The sequence below is a fragment of the Theobroma cacao genome, chromosome 2 (assembly GCF_000208745.1).
Source record: "Theobroma cacao cultivar B97-61/B2 chromosome 2, Criollo_cocoa_genome_V2, whole genome shotgun sequence".
Lineage (NCBI taxonomy): Eukaryota > Viridiplantae > Streptophyta > Magnoliopsida > Malvales > Malvaceae > Theobroma > Theobroma cacao.
The window spans coordinates 13331360-13342229 of record NC_030851.1 but is presented as its reverse complement, the minus strand read 5'-3'; the positions used below and the strand labels follow the sequence as shown (position 1 = coordinate 13342229).

The 10870-nt window shown below is 35.1% G+C and overlaps 1 protein-coding gene across 1 annotated transcript; it reads left to right on the top strand.

Annotated features, from left to right (window-relative positions):
• On the top strand, window positions 678-3033 carry LOC18608874. The gene is made up of 2 exons (XM_007043783.2): window positions 678-1337; window positions 2104-3033. The coding sequence occupies exons 1-2, from the start codon at window positions 1101-1103 to the stop codon at window positions 2452-2454; spliced, it is 588 nt and encodes a 195-aa protein (XP_007043845.2). The 5' UTR covers window positions 678-1100; the 3' UTR covers window positions 2455-3033.

Genomic DNA, 10870 nt, shown 5'->3' with positions numbered 1-10870 from the left:
TAGTTTTATTATATACATATATATATATATATATATATATATATTTGTATATTATGCCGTGTGCTTCAATCCTAACCACAGGGTACCATGTATGATAGGCTCAAAAAGCTGTGTGACAAGAAAATAATTGCCGCCTTAGGCCAGCTCTTGCAAATTGGCCATTGGACTTTGAATAAAATCTTTTTAAATGGTTTGACTTTTGGTGAATGTTATATAAGTATAAGAAAACTGTGATTAGTGTTAGCATATTATGAAATTGTCAACTTTATGTGAACCTGGAATCCAATTTCCATGGCCTAAATTGAGAAAAAGATAATTAGATTGTTGAGGTTGATAGGTATTTCCCTTACTTTTGTCAAAAAAATTCATCCTAAAATGGGTATGGGTATTTCACCAATTGTAAATAAAAGGGGTTTGGAGCCAGAGTCTTTTCTCAACAGCAAAAGGAGACAATGCGCGTCCGCAAAGCGAGTGAGGAACAGAACAATTCCACCCACCTTTTTCTCTTTTTTCATATTCAAAAACAACAAACTGCTAAAGAACGTTCCAGCATTCTTTTTGGTAACATCATTTTTAACTTACAGATCTCTTCTTTCTAAAAAAAAAATCTTGCTTTCCAAAGTTTTTAACCCTACCAGAGATTTCCCCAGCCCTAAACTTTGTTCAGTGATCTCATTCTCAGGGAGTGGGGGAGAGGGAAACCTTTCTTTTCCTCACGCGCCTCCACTGCGACTGTGACCTTTTTAAATGCCCTATGCACAGATGTGAGCCAAAATGCAACCCACAGTGGTGCTCTGGTGTTGACAGATGTGGGCCCGCCCAGGGCTTACTTACTATATTCCCACGCGCAATCACTGCGAGCGTGAGGCTTTGCGTTTCTACCCACCCAAGAAAGATTTCTTATTAGCATTTCTCAAACACACCCTTCCTTCTCGCCCCCCCACTCCCTTTTTTTATGGTCTCCATTTTATTCCCTTCAAAATCCCTCCGCTCCTAATCTAATTTCTCTCTTTTTCCTTTTCCTTCTTTGGATTTTTCGTCTTTACTTCTTTACTGGGTTGTCTTCTTTCCTTTATTCTTGGTGGGATTTTGCGTTGGTAATGACAGCACCAAACATGGAAACGATCACAGCATCTTTGGAAAGGTCTTTGCAGAACTGTTCTTTGAACCACGAAAGAAGAAGCAGCAGAAGCGGAGGTGGCGGTGAACAAGGAATAATACGGCGGTCTTCGACATCGGATGATAACAACCTTCCAACCACCGTTTCTGACACTAGCTTGGAGCTCAACTCCCATCTCTCTCTTCCTTACCATTGGGAACAATGCCTTGATCTAAAGGTTCGTTCTTTATTTGTTTTCTTTTTGTTAGTATTTTTTTTGTTGTTGTTTTGTTTATATCTCCTCTATCTGTCTTTTGAAATGGTTACAACAGTTTTTAGTCCTTTTCGTGTTTCAGACGCATTTAATGCGAAACCCATGGCAGATCTTGCTCTTTCCTTTGTTATGTATTTTTGGTTTTTGTTCTTTAATGGCTTTTTCTTCACTGTTGTATTTATTGCTTCCCTGATGGTCTCCCTTTCTCCCACACACATGCTAAGAGTAGGGTTTCAGACCACAACCCTAAAAAAAAAGAGAATAACCTTTCTCCCTTCTTTTCTTTTGCCATTTCTTGCAGCTCTTTGGTTGTTTATTCCTTCTTTGTTGGGTTTAGAATTATAAAAGAACGGGAACACCTTGTAACACTTGAAACCCAGATAAATTCCATTCATTTTGGATGAAAGGAATCTAGAATTTTTTTTTTCTTGAAAGGGATGAATGGTATTAAATCAGAAAGGGAAAGGAGTTGAGGACATAACGGTTAAGGGATTGACTGTAAAAGTTCATGTATCTTTTTGTCCTAAACCAAAATGAAAAGAAGTAAAAGACTCATCTTTTATGTTGGCTTGATTCATGTGATAGCAATATATCTAGAGTAGCACATTATAGGTTTGCAGCTAAGTTTTTCTCATTCCAAAACGCAAAGATTTTTGTACTTTGTTTTGGTTTATTGATGTTACAGCGTTACTTTTTGATGGGGGTTCGGTTTTTTTTTGGTATACGGCAGACAGGGGAGATTTACTACATAAACTGGAGGGACGGAATGAAAGCAAAGGAAGATCCAAGGACAGCAGCTGAGTACAGCGGAGATTTCTATTCAGAAGAAGAGGAAGAAGAAGACGATGATGATAGCTCCTATGACAGTGAGGAGTCATCATCGGAGTCATCTCCTTCTTCAAGAGAGAGAGCGCATTACAACAACCATCATCGGGTAGAGAAAGACAAAGACAATGTCTTGGTTGTAGCTGGTTGCAAGAGCTGTCTTATGTATTTCATGGTCCCCAAGCAAGTTGAAGATTGCCCCAAATGTAATGGTCAACTTCTTCACTTTGATCGATCCGGAAGTAGCTCTCCATGAACCAGATTTGTCTTTTTCTTTCCTCTCTCTTTTTCCCATCTTCTTAATTAGCTCTTCTTTTTCAATTGCTTCTCTTTTTTCTTTTAATGATCCAGTCTTTTTTTGGGTTTGAAAGATTTTGAGTGTGGAATGATGACATATTAGACAAATGAATGACAAGTTCAAGCTGTGATTCTTCCACATCTTTTCTCATTTTTTTCTTTTTTCTTTTCACCCTTTGTGTTTTGCGTTTGTTTTGTGCGCCATTGAAGTCCCCAGCCAGAGATGAGTCCTATGCTGCCCGTGGCTGTGGCTAGGTCAATGGTAAAAGAACGAATAATATTGGTGATGACTGCGACGTGTAGCTTTCATTCTCCTTAGTTTCACTTTGTATGTTTCTTTTCAAGACATTCTTTCATTGAAATATCCCAAGCCAAACTAATTTCTGTGTATCATCATAAATGTATCAACCTAGGAGTGCAGTTCATGGAATTTATGGCAGATGTGCCTTATTCTTTTTATCCCTCCAATTTTCCTCCTTTCTTAAGCAGGTTACTTTTGAAAGTTCAATCTAGAAGTATTGATTACTCATTTGCTTTAGTCTATTGTTCATTGTTTCGTTTTTTATGTTCAATATTGTCACCTAACGTGGAAGGAAAGTTTTGCTTGTCCATTGACTCACTCTGCTAATCACTGAGGGTTATTTTACCACTCCATACACCTTCATCAATCTTATCTAAATTGGACCAACTGTACCAGTTTCTTTAGGAAAATCAAATCAACTCTCTGTTCGTTATCATTTTCATCAATCACTAATCTTAATTTAATGCTTCATTAAAGGTCGAATCTGTGCAATATTCTCATTAATCTTAAGTTAGAGTTCTTAACAAGATAAATAGGGTTTGCAATTTTTTGTGACCCGCGTTAATTAATTAACTGTCAAGCAGTAATTATTCTTGGGGCCTTTTCAAAAGTCAAGCCCACCATGAGCCTATGGACAGTCTGGACACTACATAAATATAACAGTTTCTCTTCAAGCAATGATTGTTACCAACATATTGTCTACCCCTTTCGTTCAAAGTCTCTCTCTCTCTCTCTAGAAAAGCAAAAACAAAATTCCACCTCAAAGTCTAATCTCGTTTTGGTTCCTTGTTTTCTAGTGTATTCTTGTTTCAAAGTGATGAGCGTATGCGACAGTTGGGAAAGTATGATGTAGTATGTATCTGTTATATTTAACAATTCAAATCATTAAACGGAATACAAAGTGTTAATGTTAATAACAATTAATATGAAGAATAAGAATAAAATTGAATGAGCATTTGACAATACAAATAGAAATATTAGCAAAGGCACTCTAGATTCCAAGCAGTTTAAAAGATTGCCATGAACAAGATCATTTACAAAACACAATGTTTCCCGGCGTGTAAGTAGGGGTTTTAGTTTAATGATAACACTAGTACGCCACGTAAGCGGATTCCGTATGTTGCTCAGTTTTAATTAATTTAATTGTTTTAAGTTGCAACTGCTTCCGCATCCGCACGTATTAACAGACAGGCAAAAATCGTATGATTATCCATCCTTGGACTCATGATTAGGCAACTCACGGGGCTTGCATTAAATAGTTTCTTGTTGCATACTGATCAACTGCCTCACTCTCAAGATTATTTTTTAAATGTACATAAATTTTTCTGTTGATTCACCCATCAAATACATATATAGTAATAATCTCGCGCCCATTCATAGGTGAAATTCGTTTATTAGATCATGTATTCAAAAATTCAGATAACATTAACAAGGTGTTTTATTAATCTTTTTTTGGACAAGTCTTGGATAATTTTGAATAAAACACACATTTGGATTTATTTAGAATTATAACAACATGCTTTTAACAATTCGATAACAAATAAGTTATTAATTTGTTTAGTGATTTTATTTTAAATTAATTCTCTATATATTATTGATAATTACAGTAAATTTAACCAATTTATTAGCTTGACTTTGCGTTTTAGTTTTTTGAGGAATTTTACATAAAAAATTATTTAAATTTTTAAGAAAACATTAATTACCTGTAGAATATGTTTAATGATTGTTCAGGGCCTTCAGAATTGTAAAAATCTTTTCATGAAAAAAACCAAAGAGATGAAAGGAGGTAATCTTTGCAAATCTAAATACATATTTGGAATTTTGAACCTTTCTTTGTTCAAAACCGGCAGGGAAAACACGCTTTACTCTTAACTTGGCATTTCACCAATTTATTTTTTTTTCTAGTGGTAATGAAAACAGAAAATTCGCAACAAATACTTGTAGACTAGTATAGTAAGGAATGGGGGGGCAAAAGCGATTTACACCAGCCCCTTGGGTCTCGGAAGCATCAAAATTGCAAGAAATTTTGTTGTGTATATCTTTAATGAATTGGGGTGGGTCAATTATTTTCCTTCTCACAAATTTCCATTCTTTCTTCTTTTGAGCCATTGTTGTCTAACACTCTCTTAACTTGAATTCCTTGGAAGTTGGAAACACAGCCAAAGACACAAAGAAAAGGAAAAACAAGGAACAAATGAATCCATTGTTCAATACTCCGAATGAAGGTGAGTGGAAAATATGCTAGTGCGAGTATATCTGCACAGTCCAGTGGGCAAACACACACACACACGAGAGTCTTAGGTTTTGCCTAGCTAGCTATTGAACAATATTGTAAAGAAATTAAGAAAGAAAGGAATACTACAGTCTTTATATATATACTATTAAGTAATGTAGTGAATCTGTAATGTGTAGTGTGAAGAGAGAAGAGAGAAGAGGGAAATTGGTTGTCTGTCAGAGAATCAGTTGCTTTTTCGACGTTGAAGACGATAAGCGGTGGGGTCGGAAGTGCCCCAACTCTTGGACACGTCGTATGGTAGACTCAGTTGTCTACATTAATAGACTGGATGGTTATGTAGGTACAGAATCCTCAAGCCTTACTCCTCAACGGAGTCCAAACTTCCAAAACAAAATATGTAAGGAATGGAAATTTGTAAGCAACTTAAATAAATATTTTTTAACTAAGATGTAAATTTTTAATAAAAAGATTTATAAATAAGGATAAATCATTGGGTCAATCGAGTCTTCTTTCCATGGCAGCCAATTCACGTTTAGGTTCTTAAGTAAGTAAAAAGCTTGCTAAGATGATCACGTGCAGCCTTTGTAACTTGCAGTTATAACTGGAAAAAAAGTGTTTTCCCAATGCCAACTTTGAAGGATAGGGTTGATTCGTTTGTATTCTGCCTTCACCGCCTGGTAAAAACGTGACCATTAACATTTGACAGCCACAAATTCACTTCCAAAAGGTAATACTATTAGTTAAAAAAAAAAAAGAAGAAAATTGACAATAGAAGGAAGAAATCAAGAAACAGTAACATAATGGAACAGAAACAGGAATATTTTGAGCAGCTTTATTTTTTGCCTCAGTTGTTTTTGTTTGTGGGCTGAGGAAGGGACAAATTGTTTGTGGTAAGTGGTGGTTGCAGAAAGACCATGATTCAACTATTATTATGATATATGCTACCAAAATTTCTAGTTCCAGCAACGTTTTCACATCTTCCAGGAAAACCCTGGAGAACTCCTAGCTTGTACTAGAATCTTTCTTACGTTTTGACGTGAAACCGTGAAAATCTCCAAATGGATAATTCAGGGTCCCATATACAAACAAGTGAAAATGAGATGGAGAAAGGTTAAACAGAGCAATGGGAACTGGGAAAAGCTCGAAATACTATATAGTAAAACTATAATGTTTTTTCTTTTAACTTGAAAAAAAAAAAAGAGTGATTGAGTAAATGTAAAAGGGGTGTGTGACATAGTCGAGTTGTTTGGTCTGATTAGGTGAGGCCCTCCGTCCTAAAAGATTCGAAAATTAGAGAGAGAGAGAGATGCTTTTATATGGTACAAAGAAGACGATGGTCCATGAGGGGGTAGCGCATAGCTGGAATGTGGACTGTAGAGGAAACAAAGGAACCTTTTCTTTTACTTTGGCTTGACAGAAGGGAATCTAAGCAGTGAGCAAGGGCTAAAGCCTAAAGGAGGTGCAGTGCACCATCGAAAGAGATAGATGGAGATAGGAGAGGCTGATAGAGAGTAATAAGACGATGTAGCAGTCAGTGAGAGATTCTTATTATATTATATATTGATTGGAACTCTGGTCTCGTTCTCTGTGTTTTTCTCTCTCCATCACTTGTTTTATTTCCCATATCTTACTACAGTACTAGTGTAATTTTCTCTCTTTTTTTCTTTTTTTACTATTTCTTTGAGATGGGGGGCTGCCTTGGCAATGATACGACTCTCTCTCAATTCGTTGGTCAAAGACAAAGAGACTGATACTGGGAACTGGGGAAGATAAGGACCCGCATCCGCTACTCACCTTTTACCCCTTTATGATTCAAATGGTTGTTTCTGGGTAGGGAATCTGGGTTTGTCTGTTTCACTATCCTTGTTCTTGTGTCTTTCTCTATACCTCTATATATTCATTAAGTCATCAGCCCTATACTTTTTGCCTTGTAAGTTGTAAACTATATTCCTCATCTTTAAAACAACACCCCTTTGCCTTGTTCTTTCGTGGACTAAACTTTTCTACTGTTTACGTACTATATGGGACAGCAAGCAATGGCATTGCTTTAGAGTTTCACTATAGTTTTCACATATTTTGAAATGAGTTAACTACGCATTTGATACTTCAAACAATACAATATATCCGCATGGAACCATAATCCAAGCTCCTAAAGCAAATTTCATGTGTGTAAGGACAATTTTTAGTGTAGCTGACAACAGATACTGCCAACTTTAACTTATTACTAATTACTATTAAGAAAAAACATGAAAAATGGAAAATAAAGCATCCTAATTAACAAGAGAATGTCGAATAATTAAATGGCCAACAAAAAACCTTGCTCCTTCTAATTAATTCCCAGTTCGGTAATATCCCAATTTCCACTGCATACACTTTCTCAATCTAGTTTTTTTTCTCAATAGTTATTTATCGTTTTTTGATCTGTTGAACAGTTTTACTTTCCCATATTGGGAAGAAAACCACAAAATTGAAGTGGCTATTGGACAGCAACTTTTGTCTAGATGCACTGTAAAAGTGAGAAAAAGCAGTGAACCTCCAACAAAAAAAAGATTATGATTTATGGCTGCAGGGATTGGGTACAATGACTAATGAGATAAATGTTTATCATCATATGTAAAATTCCTTAGTACTAAATGTAACATAGAAATTGGTTGCAAACGTTCTAAAAATCTGGGATTGTATAGTGAAATCATATCAAAGTCTTCTAAATATTTCAACAAGATTAAAGCAATAAAACCATTACTATCAAAAGGGTATATGGAAGGAAAGGAATTTAATGAAAGAGATCAAGTGTTGGGTAGATGAAATTCAACGTGGACGAGGTTGCAAAAGGTTATCTAGGTGAAATAGACATAGGGAGAGTCCTTTGTGATGATAATGGATGAGTCCGAGTTATTTTCTCAAAGTTGATAGGGATTGAAGACTCAAACATGGCAGAATTTCAAGCCATTAGTGAGGCCTTCCTTAACTTTGTGGCTTCTGGGTGGAAAAATTCTCATGTGCTCGTCATTGAAAGCGATTCCATGAATGAAGTGAAATGGTGCTATCATCTTGAGATGACTCCCTGGCGAATGAGAAAGATTATTCTTTATATTGGGAAACTTAAAAGTCAGCTTGCTAAATGAGAGATTTATCATATTCTTAGCGAAGCAAACCATACCGTTGACAATTTAGCAAAGGACGGGGTAGTGAGAGAATAGAGTCTTTTAAGTGTTGTTGCATGAAGTACATGCACTATGGTGGAGAGGAACGCCATGGTGCCAGATACTACGTCAAGTTTGTCCACGCCTTTTTCTTTGAGAAAAATTTACACTGCTTTCTTGTGACTATCTAGTTGTATTCCTTAGTTTATTGCTTCAAAGGAAATAGGTATAGTGTGTTTAAGTGTTGAGTATGGCTTCGAACCTAGATGTATGTATGGGGTTTAGAGATTTTGCCATCTTAATCTTAAGTTCATTGAGGGGAACTACTTTTGTGTACAGTGAATTTTGTGATCCTTAGTACAGAGTGAGAAATTATCTTGTTCCTTTGGGAGGTATTCTGAATTTGGTAAGTTTTACTTTTGTTTATGAGGAGTTTAATCTTTTTATGTTGAATTTGTGTTGATATACCGTTACTTATGAGTATAACACCACAAATTTCCTTCTTTTATAAAGATATGAGGTAAATATTTTTCACCTATTGCAATTCAATAGCTATCTTTTTTTTTTTTGTAAAAAAAAAAGGTATATGAAAGAATGATAAATGTAAATTTGCTTAGTCTGAGTTACTGCTAACTATAGGTAATTTAGAGTGTAGTTAGTTTACTTAGTCATTGTGTTAGTAGGTTAGCTCGAAGGATAAACCTCAAGAGAAGGTGAATTGAGTATTTTAAAAATCTTCGAAAACCCTTTCGAGATTAAGATACTCTTTGCAATGCAAGAATGAAAAACCTTTTGAAGATAAGGAATAAGGAGTTGTAAAAAATTTTTTGTGAGTGATTGAAAAATGTTTTTATAAGATCAATGAAAATGAAGAGGAATTTTAGCAAACAAGTAAAAGACACAAAATTTATAGAGGTTCGACCTTGATGCCGACACCCTGTCCCTTGGCTTACTAAAGAGTTTGAAATTCACTATAAAAACTACTTTTTCAAAGGCTTAAGCATAACATTTACAAACACTATGTAAAACCCGACCCTATAAACACATGTCATGACATACATGCACTGAGTAGCATGTTATTACGCTAGAAAAGTCTCTAAGAATAGACGAAACCCGATATTGTACCTAACGGTACACTTGAGTGGATTTAACCTCGAACTAGTTTAAATAAGAATCGTAGGATAAAATTTAATATTTTACAGTAGAAGAATGACTAAAAATGATTGTTCGGAGTTCGAGGGTTCATTTGGGGTAAAATTGGAAATTTTGATGTTCAAGGGCAAAATCGTAATTTTGCCACCCGTGGATAAAATTTGAGATTTTGAGAGAATTTAGATCAAATTTGACAAATTGGGGAATAGTATGAGAATAAGGGATGAAAAATATGTCTATGGGCAATTTTTCAGTTTTTTGGGCAAAAATGTAATTTTTCACTTTTATGGGGGCAAAAGTGTAAATTTCAAAAATTACTCCACCAACACTTTGGATAAGTCTGAGAATTTTATCTAAGCCATGGATATGTGGGACAAGTGTATGGTGAAAATTTGGAAACAAATGGATGAAATTTTAAAAACGGACCAATGGGAAAGTGACACATGACACTTTTTAATGATTTAGTATTATTTTAATGAAAAGTCAGCCCATTTAAATCCCATTTTAAGTGATGGCCGGCCATAACGGAGAACAAGAGAGAAAATAGAGAGGAAAGGAAGAAAAAAAGAAAAACCAAAGAGAAACAAGAAAATTCAAAGGAGAATTCGTGTTTTTCGTCCGTTTACACTTCTAACGGTAAGATTTTTCGACTTTAGCTTGATTTCTACCTTTCCTATGCCTTTGTTTCCATTTAGCATGCTTGAGGAAAGAGATCTAAAAGTGACATCAAGGGCTGGTCGAATTTCAAGGGGGGAGAAATTGAAATTTTTAGGTTTTGATTTTTAGTTAAATTGATAGTTTTAGTTAGTTAAATGTGTTTAGAAATTAAATTGGGCAAGAAAGCATTAAATTTTCACAATACCCACCCTTGGCCGAATCTGCAATGAGGTACAATGATGATGATCTGATTTTTATTCTAAGAGAAATGAAGAGAAAATGATGAAAAATGGTTAAATGTGATAGAAAAACAAAGTAAAAAATTTACTAAGTTAATGTCCCATTTTTGGCCGAATTTTTCAAGGAGGAAAGTGAACTGATTTTGGTGATTTTAGAAGGTTATTGGCTGATATTTAATGGTTAGAAATGTTGGAGAAAGAATGGGACAATTTAGAGCTAAAATGGAGCGCGTTAGCAATTTATCGGGTAAAGTGTCAAAAATAAGTTAATACCGCGTTTAAGCCGTTTTAGGCTATTGCATTTCATACCATGCATTAGTATAGGATTTAAGTCAATTATATAGTGATTTAGCATCAATGTGGTGAATTGGGTAAATTTTGCAATGTGTCTAAGAGGAGAGCCTTCTAGTAAAGGCAAGGAAGTCGTACCCGACCAACAGTGATCGGGGTACCTAGGAAGCATTTCATCTGTACAAACGGTGAGTAAACCTATTGTTATTATAAATTATCTAGAGTTTATTTTTAAATGCTCTTTATGTATTTTATGAAACGAAAATGAGATTAAAACGGGATTTTTGATGTTTTAGAAATAAATGTGACAAATAAAAATATATTGTGTTGATTATGAAATTGAGTAATTGGAGGCT

Coding starts and splice junctions, on each gene's coding strand:
- LOC18608874 (XM_007043783.2), top strand. CDS start 1,101: ATGACAGCACCAAACATGGAAACGATCACAGCATCTTTGGAAAGGTCT. Junction 1,338..2,103: donor AACAATGCCTTGATCTAAAG/GTTCGTTCTTTA, acceptor GGTATACGGCAG/ACAGGGGAGATTTACTACAT.